Raw genomic sequence first — 22,584 nt, 5'->3', positions numbered from 1 at the left:
TTAGTCGTGATTAGTCCTGGCCACGACTTTGCGAATGCTGAGGAAGGGGAAGGATTATTTGTTGGACACCTACTTTAGAAAGGTGCAGAACACTATACGACCTCTGATAGGTGCCACGGGAGTTTTTTTAATTCACATTTCAAAAAAGTAGTGATATTCTTCTGACGGAAAACTCATGATACAAAACGCAGATTGGCTATCAAGATTTCTGGTATGGACTGTGCGTGGAGACGCGTTGTACATTGTAGATTTGTGTCTCTAGAGCGTTTTCCCTCGCCAAAATGTTAGATGTTTCATCCAAATGTGAAAATTCGCTGGTTTTCCAATCTTGTTTTCTATTACTTTGGAACCCTTTTCACCCAACCAACATAACTTTAGGCCTAGTTTTGTTATGTCCATTTCGACCACGTCACAATAAGATTATTCAAAAGGCGTTTTGCTAGCTGGGGCAGGCTGAGAGCAAAATGCAATTACAAAATCTCATAAGATTTGACAGTTTTGGACAGCAGAACAAAAGGAACCGAAGCGACATTGTTCCTCTATAGTTTATAATATCTATTCATTCAACAAACTACAATAATGAATCAAGAAACACTGGCAAGATTTTTCTAAAAATAGGTTAAATAATTCTTCATCCAACCAGCGTTTGTTAGATTTTTTCAACTATTTATAAGAACTAATCAAAATCTGTATAAGAACTTGGCACATGTGACTTTCCTAGATTGTTAAATAAATATTGCATGAGAACTTCTTGCAAGCTTTCTTACAATTCCTGTTAGTATTAGACCAGTAAATGGTCCCCAACACGTTTACTACCAAAGGCCGCAAAAAATTGAACTATTAAAGCGGGCCGCAGTATATTTGCAACATTCGTATTTCAGTTCATATAGCATATTACAGAATATAGCACACCCGATTCTGTTTTTAAACGGATTTTTTTACACGGCCGTGTAAAAAAAATCCCTTACAAAATTTTCGCAAAGTTGCTCCATTTTTCATGATTAGTCGGAAAATTATAAAACTTTTTTACATGGATTTTCAAATTTTGAACTGAAAACTTTTTTCACACGGAACGCATCCCCCGTGTATAAAAAGAATCGGGTGTACATTTCAACTAAATATTTCATTCCTGTGAAAAAAATTTCAAATAAAATATGTACTTGTAAGGACATTTCATTCTGCAGGTTTAATCATCGTAGCTAAATTTTAGTCGTGGTACCGTTCTTGCAGTAGTAGACTTTAAAAGTTGTCTCAGTTGGCAGAAAATATTCTAAGCTGTTTTTCCAAATGATCGATATATGACCGATTCTGTAATTTCGATCCTATTTTTTATGCTTGAAGTTTGTTGTTTACTATAACTTGTCGTAGCAACAGCATCCGTTCGGGATTCTAAGAAGTATTCACTCAAGATTCTGTGCAAAATTAGTTTGAGATTCTGTACAGAATCCGTTTGAGTTTCTGGAAAGAATCCGTTCGGTACTCTGTTCAGAATTTGTTTTTAAAGAGTATCTTTTCGTGATTCTGAACAGATTTCCGGTCGAGATTCGGAGCATTATTCATTCGGAATTCGTCTAAAATTTTGAATAGAGTTCATTTAGGATTCTGAGCATAATCCATTTGGGATTCTCAACAGAATCCGTTTGAAGATTCTGAACTTTCACTTTTGGTTGCAGCAACTTGGTTATGACGAGGTTTGGTTGTATATATAAGTCGCTGAAGCTTGTTTTTGACATGTGTGTAACTTGGAATAGTTAATGGCCATAGTGATTGTTGTGTAAATACAAAACCATATTAGCGAGAAAGAGAAAGCGTGCATTATATACCTCTCATTAACTCATTCATTCCAACAGAAATGCGCGGCTCAGTATAAATGAGGCAAGAGAGTTTATTATTCTCTGCACTAGCGGGTGCTTGATCTCACTCTCCGACTATTTCATACAATAGTGCCATATGTAGCGAGGAAGCATTCTTCACTAAGCACCTTGAAACTGTTCTCTCATGAAGCCACCTTCCTCGGGAGTATATCTGGTGCCAAAGCATCAGTCATCATCTTCATTGCTTCATTCATCCAAGCCCTGATTCCAGGTCTTCCAAGAATTTCCTGGAGTCTACACGCGTAACCAAGGACCTAAGGTCTACAAGCGTAACGAAAGAGCTGTTATCTCTTTTAAAAAATAATTCATTCCCTATTTGATATATTAATCCAAATTCCGTTCCTGGTCATCCAAGAATTCCCTGGAATATGGCTCTTGAGGTCTATTCGCGTAACCGAAGGGCTGTTATCTGTTATTAAACCAAACTCAATATGCCTTAAGCAGCCGTTCCTTTCCAGGTCATCCAAGAACTCACTAGACTGCTCAGCCGCAGTATCAACCCAATTATGTCCTCCGAGTATTTGTCTTTCACTTGAGTCTCAAATCCAGGCATATGAGATGTTGTAAGATCCCCAAATTGTTCTGGAGTTTGAATCAAATGGTCTACCGAATCAGCAATGGCTACCATGATGTCCCCAGCCGTGGTAACAATCCAATTATGTCCTCCTAGTATTTGTTTTTTGCTTGTGTTTCAAATGTAGGCATTTGAGATGTTCTTAGATGTGCAAATTGTCCTAGAGTTTGAAGCAAATGGTTTACCGAATCAACCAAGGCTTCCATGATGTCCCATGTCGTAATATCAGCTGATTTATGTGCTCAAAGACATATGAGATGTTGTAAGATCTCCAAATCGTCCTGGAGTTTGAATCAAATGGTCTGCCGAATCAACTAAGGCTTCTATGATGATTTTTTTGGAACAATTGATTAAATCTAATGCAATTTGGTTCTGTAAATCACAAAGCATGAACGAGCATGAGACGATCGAACAGCCTTGAGGTGTATATTTAAGGAAATTATTGGATGGACTGAAGTGGAAGAATTTTTGAAGGTATAAATTGGGTTGACACCGAGGCTGGGAACACAATGGACGCCTTGGTTGATTCGGTAGACCATTTGAATCAAACTCCAGGAAAATTTGGAGACCTTAAAACATCTCATATATCTGGACTTCAGACGCAAGTGAAAGTAAAATACTCGGAGGGCATGATTTTGATGATACCGTGTCTGAGTTGATGATACCGCGGACATCCATGAGGACATCATGGAACCCTTGGGTAATTCATTGGAACATTTGATTAAAACTCCAGGACAATCTGGAGTTCTTACAAAACCTCATATGTCTTGTTTTGGAGGGCCGCACTTTGGGAATCACTGTATTAGACCATACATTTTTTGTATAAGGATCCTGCAAATTTTACAAATGACCGGTTCTTATACAAATCCTGTTAGGTTGTAAGAAAATATAAAATCTACTTCTTGCGTTTACTTACACTTTTTCGTTTTCTGGGTTGGTTTGTGAAAAACCTCAAATCCAACATAATTCAGACCTAACCCAAGTAGAAGAAAATAGTAAAAGAACAACAAATGACCATTCTTATATGAATAATAGACTGGCCCAGCTTAGTATGGGGAGAAAAAATGTTGTCGAATTCCACGAGGCACCCCCAGGACTGTGTCTTTTGGTGAGAAAATCAATCTCTCAAAATTTCAGCTCAATCGCTTATTGCATAAGCTGGCGCATTTGATTTTAAGTGTGTATGGGGATTTCAGCCATATATAGGAAAATACACCTCCGTCAATCATTCGATCTGGAAATTGGTTCTGATTTCTCGATTGAGCTCAGAGTTTCAAAAAGGGCAGTTGGTATGTTACAGAACTATTTCACAGAAGATTGTACGATGATTTAACGAACTTTTACTTAGCTTTCGGCTAATTTATTAGGAGCCAGATTGTTTTTTTTATCTATTGATTGAATCGAATCAGCCGGAAACTATATAAACATCATACAATTTTCTGTGAAATTGTTCTGTAATATATCAACTGCCCTTTTTGCAACTCTGAGCTCAATCGAGCAATCAGAACCAATTTCCAGATCGAATGGTTGACGGCAGCTAAATTAAATTTCCATTTAAAATTAGAAGTTTCCCATAAAAAATTAGAAAATTGCCAATAAAAAAACCAGGGTATGAGCAATAAATAAATATAAAATTTCCACAAATAAAACAAAATTTCCATAAACAATTAAGAATTTTCCACAAAACAAAAATAAATAAGCACTTTTAAAAGCAAAAAAAAAGTAATTATAAAAAAAGAATTTTCCATAAAGAAATCAAAATGTTCGTCGAAAAAAAAAATACAAAATTTCCATAAATAAATCAATATTAGCAATAAACAATTACAAAATTTTCCACAAAATAAATATTTTTTCTTCATAAAAAAATAAAAATATTACACAAAATAATCAATAAAGAGCAATAAAAAATAAGAAAATTTTCATAAAAAATACAAGAAAGCAATAAAGCTGATGAAATTTTACATGAACTTAAAGTACGCTTTTAAAGAAGGGAAAATGCACAGTTTGATTGCTTTTTATATTTCTTTATGGAAATTTTCTTATTTTTTTATTGCTCTTTATTGATCATTTTGTGGAAAATTTTTATTTTGTTAAGGAAAAAATATATTTATTTTGTGGAAAATTTTGTAATTGTTTATTGCTAATATTGATTTATTTATGGAAATTTTGAATTTTTTTCGTGGAACATTTTCATTTCTTTATGGAAAATTCTTCTTTTATAATTGCTATTTTTGCTTTTAAAAGTGCTTATTTATTTTTGTTTTGTGGAAAATTTTTAATTGTTTATGGAAATTTTGTTTTATTTGTGGAAATTTTATATTTATTTATTGCTCATACCCTGATTTCTTTATTGGCAATTTTCTATTTTCTTATGGAAATTTTCTAATTGTTTAGGGGGAGTATTTATTTTAGTCATGGTTGACGGGGGTGCATTTTCCTATATATTTTGGCTGAAATCCCCATACAAAATTGAAATCAAATGCGCCAGCTTATGCACCAACCCAGACAACCAGAATGCATGCATAATAGAATTTATTATCTGTTATGCGATGCCTATGCGCACAATTTTCATCGCACACCAGTCGCGAAAACGCTTTTAACGTACAAAAATGGAGGCGATATATGTGTATTTCTTATCCGACGTTGCACGGTAGTGGATGCGATGTGCACGAATTTTATGCGAGTTCGTTCGTTATACATTGCGATGTCATTTTTGATAACAAACTCAGTTTGACAGATAATCCGATTTCAATTGAGTTTGTTTGCAGGAATTTGCGATGTCAACATATTAAGCTTGAATAAACTCGTAGAATGGCCTACTGTGCGGGAAAATTTATAAATAAACTGATAAGCTTCGCACCACAATGCGATATTGATGAAATTTGGATCAGTAAACGATTTTAATCGGGCATTCTTATGCGATGTGTGGTTGGCTGGGAAGCGATTGAACTTTGAGAGATTGATTTTCTCACCCAAAAACACAATCCTGGGGGGTGCCCCGAGGAATTCGACAACTTTTGTTTTCTGGGCCAGTCTAATGAATAACAGAACAGAAAATCTGATGTTAGATTGTTTGATATAGTTGCTAAAATAACAATAATAATAGCAGACATTGTTCGAGCAAAAGGCTCAGAAATAACTCATTTTGCAATTATAAGAGCAAACCAATAGCAAAACATTTGAAGAAAGGGAAAAAAACAGTTATTATTGATATGTTGAAAATGCAAATGATAAATGAATAACAAACATTGTCATGATAGCAAAATGTGTAAAGCCGAATTAGTTATTTGGGTTGTAGCCTTAGTTCCCCACCAAACGTCTACTACTTGGCCAACAATACGTTGGAAATGACTCTACGACACAACCAATAATTCCATTACCTCGAAGGTCACTACCCCGCCAATACCCCGAATGAGTCATCCATCCCGAATGGCACACTACCCCAAATGAGTCAGTACCCTGAATCAGCCCTGATTTTAAGGTTATACTTTATTCCAATGAAAAACAAGTTAATCAATAAAAGTTTATTCATAATTCATGTGAAAGATTAATAATTGTTTACGATTTGTTTAATAGCAGGGCGTTTACAACAATTTTTATCGTAGATCCGTACTTATTTTTCGAGCCGATAGTCGTTTTACAAGGTTTACCGTGATGGACTCGCAATTCGTTTCATCAAACCAGAACTGTTTGAAAACAGTATAGAACGAATAATTCTCGTTCCATAAAATCCTGTTACATATCTTGTTGTACCTTCGAAGATTGTTAAAGCTGAGGTGAGAATTTCGCGGCACGTTCTCATGCTCAATGCAGGGAGCTGGAGAAAATTTCAGCCCACGTCGACTGGGCTTGAGCCGGCTCGCGAACATGTATTTCTGAAGTTTGCGGAAAGCCGACGATAAACCTTACTGTGACAAGAAAGGCATGACGACAAGACCCTAGAATGAGAGGATCTCTTCTGTTCGTCGAATATTCTTGTTCTTCCCGTGGCAAGGAACCGAAATAGTTTCATAATACTTTGCAAACGCGATCATTTATCTCTTCTGCACGCCTTATACCGGGCAAAAGCGTTTATTGAAGGCAAGCATTTTCAACTCTGTTCGCTTTAAACCGTGCCTCAAAGCGAGCAAACGCGTTCATTTAAAGAAGGCACTATCTCCTATGTTTACCTTTTATAGGATAACTGCGTTCATTAAAAGAAGGCATTTTAAACCCTATACTCCTTAAGCCGGGTAAACACGTTCATTTTAAGGCCCCCCGAGAGCTAATCAATTTCGTACCCGTGACGGCGACAACTAGTCGCAACGATTCTATCGTTGGGTCGCTGCAGCCTGCAGGTAATATTCCATTTACGCTTCCATACCAACGGCGACAGAATCGCAGTCGCCAAGCGATAGAATCGCGTCGCGTGTGTTTGGGGGAACCTATCTTAAGAAGGCATTATCTCCTATGTTTGCCTTATACTGAGCAAATGCATTGATTGTGGCCAGAGATTGAGCGCTACGTTGTGTGGAGATGATGTGAAACGGCGATGAAAAAACTAACTCGTTTTAGTAGTTCAAATTCAAACTCACTTTATTGCGACCGAGAGGCACGCTGCCTCGATGGGAAACGACAAACACTATACGAAAAGTGCGAACAAGATTTGCCTTTTAAAGGCAATAAGACAATTAAAACAGCACAGACAATTAACAATTAAATTCAGGCGCGTGCTCGTTTGGGTAATAATGGCGTAGAATAATAGTTTAAATTGATTAATTAACGAACGAACAATTAAAAATGTTGTTTAAAAGGAACCTTCAGTGCATTTCTCTAAGTTACTCTAATAAGAATACACTTTTATTCTAAATAAATTCTATTCAAAGATTGTTTCTATTACGATGTATCGGTATTTGTGGATGTTAAAAATAGTGATGGAAAACTGATTCGAAATGTATTCGGGGTAATGGCCTTTCGGAGTAATGGCTTTCGGGGTACTGTCCATTCGGGGTGGAGGCTTCCGGGATAATGTTATTCGGGGTACTGGTATTCGGGATACAGGGGTGGAGCCCTACCAACAATACTAAATACTGAAGTCAGAACGAACTTTCACAGTAGTCGCTACCCAAGCAGCACAAATCAATCGGAACTAGTTGCAGCAACCTTATTGTGACTGAATCTGGTCACATATAAGTTACTTTGCTTTTGTGCAACATGTGTGCTGCTCGGGTAAGTCAGAACTAGAACCGAAAACGGCTGGATGGATTTTCTTCATTTCTTCAGCAGATATGTTTGTTATTGTTTCCGACGGGTTTATATGATATTTCCTTCTACGAAAATCACGATTAAAGTTGAGTAAATCGTAAGAAACTAAAATAAAGATTCGTATGGAAATTTTGCATGGGCAGTAGGGTGGTTCAAAAATTGATGTTGCTCCACAGTGCTCATCTGATTCTTAACCATGTTCTGAGTGTCCTCTGAAAATTTGAGCTCATTTGGATTAAAACTGATTTAGTACAAGCCGTTTCTAGTTTGCATGAGAATTAGTATGGGAAATTTATTTTTCATTATACTGTTAATGACGTTCGCCCATTAAGCGCAGGTTAAAAGAAAACCTACATAGCTAAAAGGAATACTGAACAGCTTTCACCCAACGAAAACCGCATGTTGATTGATCGTCCCAATAATTAGTAATCGATTTTAAGACAGGTTGCGAATCTTTAGTCATGATCGTTAAACTTCTTTGAGGGCATCACTGAAATGTGCAGTGCAACAAAGTAGCCTGAATTTGCGTGTGCTATCTTTCGCGCCACGAGTAGCAATGTTGCCTGTTGATGAGTTATGCAGTTAGCTTTAGAAAACCACGGTATAGATTAAATTCGATTACTAATTATTGGAATGATTAATTTGGATGCGGTTTTCACTGAGATAAAGCTGTTGAGTATTCCTTTTAGCTAAGTAGGTTTTCTTTTAACCTGCGATTGATGGGGAGGCGTCATTAACAGTTTAATGAGAAACTACATTTCCCCATACTAATTTTCATGCAAACTTGAAACGGCTTGTGCTAAATCAGTTTTAATCCAAATGAGCTCAAATTTTCAGAGGACTCAGAACATGGTAAAGATCAGATGAGCGCTGTGGAGCAAAATCGATTTTCTGAACCACCCTAATGGGCAGTTCACAACACGCATTTCCGCCTACTATGCAGGACAACGTCTGCCGGGTCAACTAATATAATAAAATTTCCAATAAAATGAACAACTCAAACTACACTCCCGGCCAAAACTTTGGGCTCACCCTCGAAAAATATAGGCAAAAGTTTTTAGCCATATTGTGCCGTCTCACTTCCAATTTTGAGTATTGCTTCCTTTTCTCCATCACGTTTTCATATATGTGAAATAGTTTTAGCACATTTTCGAGAAAACTGTTGTTATTGTGCAATTTTAGTCCATATAAAAGTGGCAAACTGTCGATCCATTCACTAATTACAGAATATAGGTGTGGCCAATCATCGATCACAATTGTAGGAGTCTGGTTCACCATATAGTGAGTGACCCCAAACTTTTGGCTGATGCATGCCATGCACTCGAGTAAACTGTTTTGATTTTTAAAAATAAATCAAAAAATTTCGTTAAGATTTCATCAATGCCTGTCAAAGATGATTAAAATTAAAATTGCTTCCAACAAGTCAATTAATCTTTCTGAGTGCATTTTACAGAAAACAGATCCCTAATTTTAGTGCAATCATCATTTTATTGACGTAGTATCTTTAACTCAAATTTTAAGTTGTCCCATTTCTAATGAAAATGAGTTGGATTTGACTCAATTTTAAGTAGGTTATGTTTAGCGTGTATTATATTTTTCGAAAGAAATGCATTATGGGCACAGCAGTGTTATACTGCCACCTAATTTGCTAAAGCTATGTGAAGTCACTACATTACATAGTACCAGCATATATTTTTTCAAATACTTGAAGTTCCGTATAATATTTGTTTTGGTTTGTTAAGGTATTTGTTTATGTATAAAAATCCAACTGACAATAAAATGTCTAAATGAATAATAAAAACTGCTTTTCATCGAACGTGCTGAATATGTGAAGCAAATGACAAGGAAAGAAGTTATTCACATGAAAGGGTAGAAATCGCAGATATTCTATAGATTGCTTTGAGCAAAAAAGTTATTCCATAAATTCACTATTATGCAGATTTATCAGTATATATCTGTATTTCAACTCTAGCCTAAAAAGAATTTATAATAAGATGAACAATGTGGGGCCCCCAAGTATGGTAAATATTTAATTACGCCCTCCTTGCCGCAAGTACGTACGCCTTAGTTCTTTCATCTCAAATGAATCCATTCCATAACCTAGAACACTATTTGCGATAAAAATACCATCGGCAAAGCTATTCAACAAAGACCGGTACGGTATCACACAAATTGAGAATAACATCCGTTCGTTCGTACGTCGGTACGAATGTGGACCACCACATATCCACAGTATCTCGGTAGCTAATATTTACCCGAGCATCCTTCGTAATCAAGCATTTTTCCGCCCACCCCGAACCTGGAACGTAGCCCTCCAGCTAGCGATGATCCGCCCGTTTGCCACGGTTAACGCTTCACTGGGGGTTATAGTGCAAATGATGCTAGGCAGTGTTCGCCGCCGCAACTCGTCATCAGCAAGTACCCAACGCCACCGCCACCACCGGGGCAACCTTGACACGATGTGTTTACCGTAAAAGCAGAGTACGGTCGTAAGTGAAAATTATGATGTAAAGAGAACAGCCAAACAAAAACAAATACTACAAATTCTGGGCAGGCGAGCTCCGCCACGCGGACCGGCCGAGCTGTGTGCTCCCATAAGTGTAAATAGGAAACCGAGAAATGAGCCGGCAAACAAAGTGCGAAACTTCTCCAGGTATCTCCGAACCAAAACGGTGGCAGCAGCTCCTCGGAAAGTTCGCGGAACGTATCGTTGTTGGTGTTGTTGTTGGGAGTATGCGAGCAGCCGTGTGAAAAGTGCAATACCCTCAGGCCTCAGGTGGAACGCGCGAACTCAGCGAGCAGTGATTTGGCGGAACGTGCAGAGCAGTATCCCCAGTGTTGGGATTTGAAATATGGCCGAGAAATGGCGCATGGCTATCATGCGAATCCGGAAAGGGTGAGTTTTCATTGATATTGATGGATGATGATGTGTATTTATCTTCTATTGCTTTTTCTGCAGAACTATTATTGACGCAGCATAAACGAACTCTGTCAGTTTGTTATGGAAGTCTTATTATTTTCTCATCTCAAGGTTGTTCTCTACAATGGCATGCAATAATAAATTTCTACTGCTTTGTTACGAGAAAAAAAAACCTTTGCCTGGAGCATCAAGAATTTCAGTCCAATAATAACAAATACGTGACAAATGGTCGATTTCTTCGCTCGCGACTGAAGAAAAATATTATAGCATAACAAAGTGATTCATTTTGCTCTTCGTGATTGTATCAAAAAGATTGATAGGAATAGGATGGAGGTAAATAATTATTTTCCCACTCTTTCAATGTTTGATAAAGAAAATGACGGTTTTGGTAAGGCCGTTTAAATTGAAACAGAATAAAATCTTGGAATGCTAATAGTTCGCAAAAGTAGTAGATCAAAAAAATCGTCTTGTAACTGCCGTTTGCTGAAGAATTATGAGATTATTAGTCTTCAAATCGACATTTTCCGACCTAGGTGTTTGTTACTTGTGCAATTTCCTTAAACTCATCGGAATCATTTGCAGGTTTCGAGTTCAGTTAATTGGAACACCAAAGTTGTTTTGCAATCTGTTAAGCTATGACGAATGTTTTCAGATGGACAGGGGCTTTTCGGAAAGCAGAGATTGAATCCACATAGAGATGAACAAATATCGTAATTATCATCTCTATATACACTTACGTTATGTAGCATATTTTATCTATTTTTCGCAAGCTGTAAGGATAATGACCGGATTGGAGGGATATACTCCTTGATAAATTCCTTCAAGAAGGCTTCAATTGCGGGGACACCGGTACCGACAATGCATTTTGACTTGTTTTCTGCAGTAATGTAAAAACATCTTCATCCTCAACAGTAAATAGCAAGAACGAAGCGTTTTATCATAGCTTGTCGGTGGAGACTGCTACTCACATTCTGTTTTTTTTACATTTGCATCAGATTGCAATAATTTTTTTCGTGATTTGTTATGATCGAGAATGGTTTATGCCTCTTGTTCACCGTTGTACATTAGCAATCGAAGGCGAATTCTTCAATCGTCGATAAGCGTCTTTCAATGTTCAGCATAATATACGAATAGATGGAAGCGCATGGTAGACTGTTGTTATTATGGCCAAACTTCTCGTGCAAATTCCATCTTACCGTTATTTTTTCATCCTTATCTTGACTTCTTATGTAAATGAAGCAACCATAGGGTAAATTTTCGATTTTGGACCCCTAAAAGAAGTGCTTGACGATATCTGCTTATATCTATCAAATGACACGTTTTACATAAGCGAACATCACACCATTTCATAGTTGGTCGGGATTCTGCTAAAACGCACCAAGCGGCTAATTGACTGACTTGGGATATTTTGATCGTAAAAGTAAAACGGAAGTCTCATATCAATCATCCACACATTTGTTGTAGGATTTCCTTAGTTATGGGGTAGTGGGAAATCTAATACGATTTTTGATCAATTAAATCTTCTAAGCGTAAGCTTGGGCAGAAAAATGGGTAATTTTTTGTTGGCGCTTGGCTCGATTTGGCAGAGCCCAGGACAGATGGAAGTCTGATTTATGAAAAAGAAATTTTAAAATTGGCATCAAGTATTGATAAACTTTCTGAAATGAAAATAGTCAACATGTTTTGGTCCCCCAAATGTACACATTTCGAACAATTCGAAGCCGAATTTACAATTTACGCTAGTTAATTGAGCTTTGAACAAACTCATTTAATTAAAATTTCATCTAAATATCGTTATTTTTGCACAGTAGAACAGAAGCAGAGCAATATTGTTTACCTGAAGCAAGTGGCGTAATTAGCAGCGTCATTGATTTTAGTTCAGACACCAGGAAAATGTTGCTTGGAGGGTCCAAATTGTGTAGCATTAAGCATTAGCACTGAGCAAATCGCACAAAATTTGTAGGTGGTACGAGTTTGGACTAGCATCACTTTCATCCGTTACCACAGATATTGATTTGGGACTAATCGCTATCTGTTTGGTGGAAGCAATGCACTCTCCAATAGTCGAGATCTGTCCTGGCCACGTCTTTGCGAATGCTGAGGAAGGGAAAGGACTGTAAGTTGGACACCTACCTAAGAAAAATGCAGAGAACTCTTAGTGTGGAAGGTTTTGCCAGTAGGAATCGTTTTGGTAGAACGTGAAACACAGAAGGAGCTGAGATTTACAAAGTAAAGAAGGAAAGAGCCTGGAATTGAACCCACGACCTTCTGCTTGCAAAGCAAAAGCGGTAGCCACTAGACCACCGAACTCGTCAACAGGAGCGTCCAAATTGTGTAGGGTCCAAATCAAGTTGGTTGCCCTACGTCTTCTCTGAGGCATCAGGAAAAAAATCTTAACATATGATCACGGCCTGAAAGCCAAATGTCAACAAAGCCTTGTTTCAACGATTTCGAACTCATAATCTCATGTTCACACTATCCATGGGTTGAAGGATTTCGCTAGGGACTAGGTCATTTGGTATAATTTTTGTAGGGAGGTCAGTTGGCATAACGGACACTTGGCATAATTTGGAACTGTGAAAGAGAATGGGTTATTCGATGTACTTTTTCACATGGATTAAGTGGATCGAGGAATGTTCTGATAAATTTAGAGCAGAACGAACATTGCCTCAATCCAGGCCAACGCCTATTGTAAAAGAATGAATTAAATTCACCATTGCCTTATTTTGGGCAAAGCGTACGTCCAGTACGAATCACATCCACCTTTGCCTTTTAATGGGCAAACTACAACTTCCAAAAGAAAAAGGAATTACATTGTCTTATTCCGGGCAAGCGCCTACTTTTTTAAGAAGAGATCACATCGACTATTGCCTTATTCTGGGTGTGGTACTACGGAATAAGGACCGGCTTGGAATTCACTTTACGCTAGTTTTACGGATTCGCTTCGGAATATACAAACACGTCCGAGAACACGTCTTCCTCTGTCATGGTCTACTACTACAAACTAAAAGTACTGCTTTGCATATCTTCCTTTTTCTAAAAAATGTTATGAATAATAAATTTAATTTTATTGGATGATAATCATAGGCTTCCGCAGCTTCGTCAATTTACATTTCAATACCAAATGTGGGTAATTCAATTTCTTCAGCTGCGAATCCAGCAAATTCTTCTACGATTTCCTCAGTGCTACTCACAGTTGAAAATTCTGAAAATTACACGCTATAGAAATATTTTAACTACTATTTTTGTGTTCAATAGCCTTTAATTTTACATCCCACTTTTTCTTGTGCACAATATTGAATACAAGCTTCATAGTAACGACAATCTGTAATTTTAAAAAGTGATGGAAATATGAATCGAATCGAACGGAGCCTTTTTGTTACATCATTTTTTTTTTTTTTATCTATTGTGTTTATTTGACAGGCTCAGGCGTGTATAACACTTAACGGAGCCGAGACTTTATGATATTTACAATCGATATCATCTTATCATCAACAGTTAGTAAGGGAAAGGGTATAGACCAAGATACTCGTGGCGACTCAAGGTTAGATTGCGTAATTTCAGGACGGACTAGGTTGGGATTTAGGTTTGAGGTATTTCAGCTGCTCATCCGGGTATTTGACGTCAATAACGGTATGGCGTAGCGTCGGGCTCGAGTTGTGGTTCGTCAGGGAGCATCTTCCGGATGGCCATAGCTTCGTATTACACAGAACAATAAGACAAAAACAAAAACGAGAAAGAAAAAAAGATAGAGGAATTAGACTTTTATGTCAGACGAGCAAAGAAAGGCATAGATGGCCTGCATATAAACCACATCGCGATCCCCCAAAACACCTCTTACTTCCCTGTAGGGTTGTTTACCTCGGGCCACAAGGGTATCCAATAGTTGCTCTCTGGAGGCGTCGTTTTCCGAGCAATACCAAACTACGTGATCGATGTCATCGTAACCGGCTCCACACCTACATAGGTTGCTATCAACCAGGTTTATTCTATAGAGGTGTGCGTTTAGTGAATAGTGATTGGACATAAGTCTCGACATCGTGCGAATGAAGCCTCGGCTTAAGTCCTCACCTCTGAACCACGCTCGCGCAGAAACTTTAGGAACTATGGAAAAGAGCCACCGTCCAAGTTCATTGTGTGACCAAATCATTTTGCCAATTTTGAAGAGTACTCTGACGGACTAATGGGAAAAACTCGTTGTTCGAGATTTGTCTATCATAAACTTCACCTTCCTGTGCGCCCACCTTTGCTAGCGAGTCCGCCTTCTCATTGCCATAGATTAGGCAATGGGATGGGACCCATACAAAGGTAATCTTAAATGATCTTTTGACCAAATAACGCATCTGCTCTCTTAGAGTTGTAAGAAAGTAAGATGCGTGCTTAACATGTTTCATCGACCGGAGTGCCTCGATAGAACTAAGACTATCCGAGAAGATGAAATAATGGTCTACGGGCTGATCGGAAATTATCCCCAAAGCGAAATTAATTGCTGCCAGCTCAGCAACATAAACCGAACACGGTTCTTGAAGTTTTCGGAAGGTGGTTGAATTTACGTTGAAAACACCGAAGCCAGTGGATCCGTTAATGCGAGAACCATCAGTGAAATACCTGTTATTGCAATTGACATGTTCATATTTTTCAGAAAAAATGGAAGGGATAGATATTTTTCGAAGATGATCTGGTATTCCTTGAATAGCGTGTTTCATGGACAGATCGTATTCAATTGAGGAACTGTCGTTGACGAAGTGAACTCGAGGTGGATTATAACATGGAAGACAGAGATCTGTCGATATGTAGTTGAGATAGACTCGCAGGTATCTTGAATGATGAGCCAGTTCAAGCATATTATCGAAGTTTTCTAATACAAGTGTGTTACTTGTTCCACATTTGATCAGTATTCTAAGTGAGAGCTCCCAGTAACGGTGCTTTAAAGGAGTGACTCCAGCAAGCACCTCCAGGCTCATGTTATGCGTTGAATGCATACAGCCAAGGGCAATACGCAAACAACGATATTGAATTCGTTCCAATTTGATTAGGTGGCACTCAGCTGCTGAGAGGAAGCAGAAAGAGCCATACTCTAAAACAGAGAGAATAGTCGTTTTATATAGTTTGATGAGGTCTTCCGGGTGAGCGCCCCACCATGTTCCGGAGATAGAACGGAGAAAATGGATCCTTTTTCGGCATTTCTCTAACAAATAATCAATATGGGTCTTCCAGGTACACTTAGAATCAAACCAGACCCCAAGGTATTTAGAAGATAAAGATTGGTTTATTTCATCTTTCAACAGCTTTAGTTTCAGTTGAGCAGGGTACCGCTTCTTAGTAAACACAACCAATTGAGTTTTTTGCGGAGAGAACTCGATCCCTAAATGTCTGGCCCAAACAGTCAGGTTATTTAGGGAATTTTGCAATGGTCTTTGCAGGACTTCTGCACATGAACCTCTTAGGGAGATCACGGCATCATCTGCAAGTTGTCTAAGCGTGCATTGTCCTTCCAAACAATTGTCAATATCTTTAACATAGAAATTGTAAAGCAGGACTTAAACATGAACCTTGGGGAAGGCCCATGTAGCTATTTCTGGAAGTTGTCAGTGGGCCGAGAGTAAAGTTCATGTGTTTTACTGACAACAAATTGTACAAGAAATTATTCAAAATAACGGGTAATCCACTACTGTGCAGATTTTCCGACAGTACTTCTATGGAAACAGAATCAAAAGCGCCCTTAATATCCAAGAAAACTGAAGCCAGTTGCTCCTTGTGCGCATAGGCCAGCTGTATATCTGAAGAGAGCAACGCTAGACAGTCATTTGTTCCTTTACCTTTTCGAAACCCGAATTGAGTATTTGACAGTAATGCATTTTGCTCGACCCAATGGTCAATTCTTGAAAGGATCATTTTCTCCAATAATTTTCTCATGCATGATAGCATGGCAATCGGTCGGTATGAATTGTGATTAGACGCTGGTTTCCCAGGCTTTTGAATAGCTATTACTTTGACCTGGCGCCATTCTGGTGGTACGATGTTGTACTCCATGAAACAGTTGTACAGGTCAAGTAATCGTCTTTAGCGATATCTGGGAGGTTTTTAGAAGATTGAATTTGATATTATCGCATCCCGGAGAAGAATTGTTTGATAAAAGAAGAGATATAGATAGTTCCAGCATAGTCCACCCAAAGAACCGGGATCAAGCGTTGATTCCTGAAATAGTGGTTCAGCTGGTAAGGAATCTGGACAGATCTTTCTTGCGAAGTTGAATATCCATCGATTGGAGTATTCTTCACTCTCGTTGGTGGAAATGCGGTTCCGCATGTTGCGGGCCGTTTTCCAAAGTGTTGTCATTGAGGTTTCTCGTGATAGTCCCTCGACAAAACGTCGCCAGTAGCTACGTTTTTAGCCTTGAGAAGATTTTTGAGCTTTCTTTCAAGCCTCAAATTTTTGTTACATCATATATGCTGTAACATGTTTATACTGTGTTGTTGCTATACTTCCCGATTCACCAGGATTGATACTTTCTTGAGATGAGCCACGTTCCTTTCGTAGATTCTTCCAGAATCTTGATCTTAACTTTAGGACCCACACGGTCTATTACAGTATACTTTGTTTTCTTAAATTTCGTCGACAGTTTGTTCTTTGGGGTTAGATCTTTCATGAGTACTGTATCCCCTTGCGTAATGTCTGAGTGCTTCGAATGACGTCTGTTATCTTCTCTGTCTTTCCCTTTTTGTTTATTCAAAAAATCTTCATCTCGATAATCGCAACAAGGAGGTACCGTTTCAATGTCTTCGATAGTAACCTTAGGTAATTTAGACCTTATTGTTCTACCATAACACAATTCTGTCGGCGTCTTTCCTGTTGTGGAATGGGGAGTTTTGTAATACATAATTCAGTCATCTTTTACATCTTTCTTTCAGTCTCTGCCAAGCCTATGACTGATTTGCAACCTCTTCAAAAGCGATCGGTTTTGGCGTTCAATCAAACCGTTCTCCTGTGGCCAGTATGGAGCAGAATGATTAAAAATGATACCGTGTATCTTACTGTACTCTTCAATTTCTTTGCCAATGAATTGGTTGGCGTTGTCAAGTGTAATAGTCCAGTGTAAGCGCAGGGCTTTGATGGCAGTTGTCTTAGACACATTGGGACTGGCTGGCTTGGGAGTCCAACAGTTGACATCGTTCGCATGCTACACAACATTCCCTGGTTTCCCGATCCATTGATGGCCACCAAGCTCGATCACGCAAGCGTCGCTTCATGACTGACTCACCCGGATGACCTTCGTGCGCAAGTTGTAGCATACGTTAACGTAATTGCTTTGGAACAACCAGTTTGTTTCCCCTTATGATTGTGTCACCGATAAATCCCATTTCATTTCGAAAAAGCTCGAACGATTTTGCTATCGGGTTATTCCAGTTGCCTGTTCAGAGACATTCTCTAACAACCGTTAACTCAGGATCATCACGGGATTCATTTTAAAATTCATCAACATCAATTACCACTAATACCTGAATAGCCAATGTCGTAAAGGTATTATCTTTTTCGAAGTCTTCAGCAGTTTCAGAGTACACCAATCGAGAGAGGGGAGGCTGCAATATGGCTACTCCTTTTGCGATATACGATCTTGAATCTAAATGATTGTAGTCGTAAGACCCATCATTCAATACGAGCGCATGGTGTAGAACTTGGGGAGTAAATCACTTCCAAAGGTTTATGGTCTGTTTCCAACTCTAATTCTCGACCAATCAAGTATATTGAAAAAAATCCCACATCCCACACTAAAGCAAGCGCTTCCTTCTCAGTTTGGCAGTACTGCTTTTCGGTACAAGAGAGATATTTGCTGGCATAGTATATTATCCGAGGGTTATTGTTGTCGTTATTCGCAAATTGTATCAAGCCAGCGCCTAATGCAACAGGAGAGGCATATGCTACAACTCTTGTACGAAAGGAATTGTCGAAAAAGAACAAAGTATCATCATATTTCCCCAAAGAAATCTGTTGGAATTAAATATAAGTTCTCTCAAGGGTGCAGTAATGGTTGCTAAATCCGGGATAAATTTTCCGACTATGTTACAAGATCTAAAAATTTCTAACTGTCAGAAGAACGAGGTTCACGAAATTTCTGTAACGATTGTACTTTTTCTTATGCACGGAGATTTTCGTTTACCCATTGATGGGTACTTTTTTGTGCTATCTCTTTCTTTCTGCAGAAAAATTTATCCATTTTTTAAAGTTCGGTGGCATAACCCATTAATGAGTTCTGCCGCCGAACTTCAAATAATGGGTAAATTTTTCTGCAGGCAGAAAGAGATAGCATATGAAAGTACCAATTAATGAGTAAATTGAGGCCGAATTCCATTCGAAGAGAGAATATGTCCCAAAAACTCTAACTGTAGTGCTTTGAAGAGACATTTTTCTTGGTTAAGAAGTATATGACGGTCTTTTAGAGCTGAAAGAACTACTACGACATCGTCAATATAACTGATTACGATATCGCAGCCAGCAAGAATCTGTTCCATACCTTTCTGAGACATTTCGGGGGCACATGAAACGCCAAACGTTATTCATCTTGGGAAAAGGCCTTCCACCTACAGGCACAATTTCGTTGATCGATATGTCCACAGCAGTCAGCCCAATTTTCAACACACCCAAGCGCTTCGCAGTATCTTTCCCCAATAATGGTTGCGACCCTGCTTTGACGACATAAAAATAACTGTTTCTTACTTCCGATTTCCTCCATCGCCAACAGCGATCACTGATTCACAAACATCCGACAAGACAAACGGCTTTGTATCTCGAACATAACCTCGCAAAACACGGTATTCAGGATTTTGCTTGGTTGCCAGCATTGGACACCTTGCGCTACTATGCTTTTCCAAGTGGTGTCATCTATAATAGTCTTGCAGCTGGAAGAATCAATCAGCATTTAAATTATCCTTCGAAAACTCGCGCCGTTGTAAAAAGTACAACAGGTTCGAAAAAGCACGCTTCTCATTCACAACACAGGCGGAATTGCGTGAGCGGTCCAGGATGAAGCGAATCCCGGAAGGTTATGGGCATTTCCCACTTCGGCCCAAAGATTTTCGTCACCATCGCCTATGTTGGAAATGAAACTTGCGACTTTTCCCGATCCTCTTCATTTGAGAAGATAATCGCTCTCACGTTGTCCAGTTTTGGCCTTATTTTAGTTGAGAATAAAGAATTTTCATCATTTTTTACGTTTGACACATATCGACATACGCGCGCAAAGTGGCCGAGCTTGCTGCATTTCTCACAGTGTTTGTCACGCGCTGGACACTGACGATCATTTCCATAATGAGTCTTTTGTCCACATCTGTAGCAAGAACATCTTCCGAATTAGCAGGTGAACTCATTTCCAGCAATTACCTGTACCTGGTGCTATACAGATTCGAATGAGTTAACCATGCGTGTTACTTGTGGTAGTGTCAGTGCTTCTTCCCTCAACTCGGTAGGAGCATAATAGATTATTTTGTCAATGATTCTGAAATCTCGGCTTTCTTCTGCAGTTTTGCTAAAATCACACTTCTTTGCTTGTTCGGTACATCGCATCAAAAATTTTGTCAATGAATTATTGGCAGTGGCTGATTTTCTACTCGCCGCTACCACATCCAGGCGCTATAGTATATGCGTAAAATAGCCAGCATGAGTTAACGCCAGAAAATTGTATGCGAAATACATATAACGCGGGTGTTCTCAAAATTAGAAACTTTCCATGAAAAACTATTTGGTATCAGTTATGTCGAAAGGTGTCCGCTACTATGCCTACCAAATATTTTGCTTAATTTTGAGAAATCGAACCTTAGATGCATTTCACCATACTGATTTCCGAAAGTTAACTCCTAGTGTGCCACTGTAAGCACGCTCAAAGCAGGCGATTCATTGCTCACGTAATCCATCTGTTCCAGGAGATAGCTTGCAAAAATAATTTCTTTCAGAAGATTCGTGCTGCTTCTGACAGAAATGATCGTCCAATTTGTCGATTGCTGTTTTGTAGGGATCAATTTCTTTAGCAATATCTTTTAAATTAAATTAAAAGACAGGAGCACCGTCTTCGACCAAAGTCATACAGACTGAAGACTTAACACCTAGACAACGGACAGGACACATAACACCCAGTGGATCGGTGGAGTATTTTTCGATCACGAAAAGTTTCCTCCTTACCGGGGCGGGAATCGAACCCACGCTACATAGTCCATGCGTCTAGACGATTGACGTCGCTATCCGCACGGCCACGAAGCCCACAACTTCTTGGACATCTGCGCCCTCTATCGAATATAACAGATCTTGAAGTTCCAGACCATCTTTAGCCAATAGAATGTTTCTCTTCACTGACATCATCGATCAATTATTCGAATTGCTTTTCCACTGCAGCAATTCTGAATCTGCGTTTCGGGAAGGTGGTTAAATTAGAATTTTCCATTCTTAGTAGGCACTGACTTCGACGACAGATGAAAACAAATTTTCGAATAGCCACGTGGACATCGTTACCATGGTAACGTTATAACAAATTCACACATGGCTTTACCTTACTATATTTGCTCCGGATTGAACAAATTTTGGATTTTTATTTTTAGAGACCCTTGGCCTTTTCATGTTGTCCTGTAGCCGATTAGCTTTTTCTGCTTCTCGGCTTCACGCATCGGCTCCTCGCCTTTTTTCTGCCTCCGCGCAGTGGCTCAACGCCTGCCCTGCTTTACGGCACTGGAAGAATCTGTTTCTGCTCATTAACAGCAGCAGCTTCTTGCCTGAGGGTAAATTAGATTTTTTTAAATGTTTCACTCAATATGTATGTTTGATTTTCATGTTAAACTTTTTTCTCGTGGTTTTTTTACTTACAAACTTGTAATTATGGTTCCACCTAATCGTCGCCAGATGTGGTACTCCGGAATAAGGACCGGCTTGTAATTCACTTTGCAGTAGTTTTACGGATTCGCTTAGGAATATACAAACACGTCTTACGCTTTCAGATGTTCAATTTATTCTCTCTCCTAAAGTCATGGCCTACTACAACAAACTAAAAGTACTGCTTAGCACACTGGGCAAGCGCCCATTTTTAAGGAAGACATCACATTCGCCATTGCTTTAGTCAGAGCAAGCGCCTACTTTTTGAAAAAGGATCAAAATCACAATTGACTTAAACCGGGTAAACGCCTATTTTTTAAAGAAAGAATCATATCCACCATTGCTGACACGGTGAGAACCCCTTCTATCTGTCTTGTTTTTCCTTCTTCTTCCTTTTTTTCTTTTTCAGAGCGGGCTTGGTAGTCATATGGCTACTGCTTCTGCATCATACGCAGGAGGTCGTGGGTTCAATCCCAGGTCCGTTTCATTCTCCTACTTTGTATCTTTCTCTATATTTCTCATGTTCTAGCAATCGCTAGAACTGAAAATGGACTTCCATACCGTTTCCATTACTATTCCTATACCTTCAACTTGAGTATTCTAACAGTAATCTGCTAGAATTGAAAATGAACTATAGAGCTCGTTTCCTACATCCAATTAGAAAATTCCATCAGTTGCTTTCTCCTATCTATCACATTGGCAGCTCGTTAACCAAGACGGACCTCTGCCTCTCGAACCTAGCCCAAAAATTCCAACAAATTCCGCATGAGCTCGTGGCAAGTTCAGAGGTTTATTCGGTTTGTGGTGGGGGAGTGGTTGTATCATCATTTCCTCCCCCGTCCCAACATTGACTTGCATGCTGACGTGGCAGGCGCCAGTATGGCTTAACAAATGAGATCACCAGTACTTGTACATTGAAGATGTGTGCTAGTCCCAAGCAAACATCTGTTGGTTCCCTGTGCAAGAACAGCTTATTTGGTCATAATGGAGTAGCAACTACGAGCAGTCAATCAAACTCAAGCTCAAGCTTCTTCCTTTCTTTTTTCTTTTTTGCTATTCCTTTCTTCTTCTTCTTTCTGCATTCTTCTTCCTTCATTATTTTTCTTTCTTTGTTCTTC

At 38.8% G+C, this 22,584-nt stretch overlaps 1 protein-coding gene across 3 annotated transcripts in view; it reads left to right on the top strand.

The window, feature by feature from the left end:
• LOC134215247 (regulator of G-protein signaling 17) overlaps nucleotides 1-22,584 on the top strand; it is a 106,070-nt gene that overhangs the window by 59,027 nt on the left and 24,459 nt on the right. For 2 of the 3 annotated variants that reach the window (XM_062694467.1, XM_062694466.1), the window contains exon 2: nucleotides 10,003-10,588. In XM_062694467.1, coding sequence (XP_062550451.1) covers nucleotides 10,545-10,588 — 44 coding nt within the window. In that variant the 5' untranslated portion in view covers nucleotides 10,003-10,544. Of the gene's footprint in view, nucleotides 1-9,969; nucleotides 10,589-22,584 lie in introns of all 3 variants that reach the window. The other variant, XM_062694468.1, reaches the window with a different exon arrangement.

The sequence above is a fragment of the Armigeres subalbatus genome, chromosome 2 (assembly GCF_024139115.2).
Source record: "Armigeres subalbatus isolate Guangzhou_Male chromosome 2, GZ_Asu_2, whole genome shotgun sequence".
Lineage (NCBI taxonomy): Eukaryota > Metazoa > Arthropoda > Insecta > Diptera > Culicidae > Armigeres > Armigeres subalbatus.
Note: the sequence above shows the minus strand (reverse complement) of the source record. Positions and strands in the feature narration are given on the sequence as shown.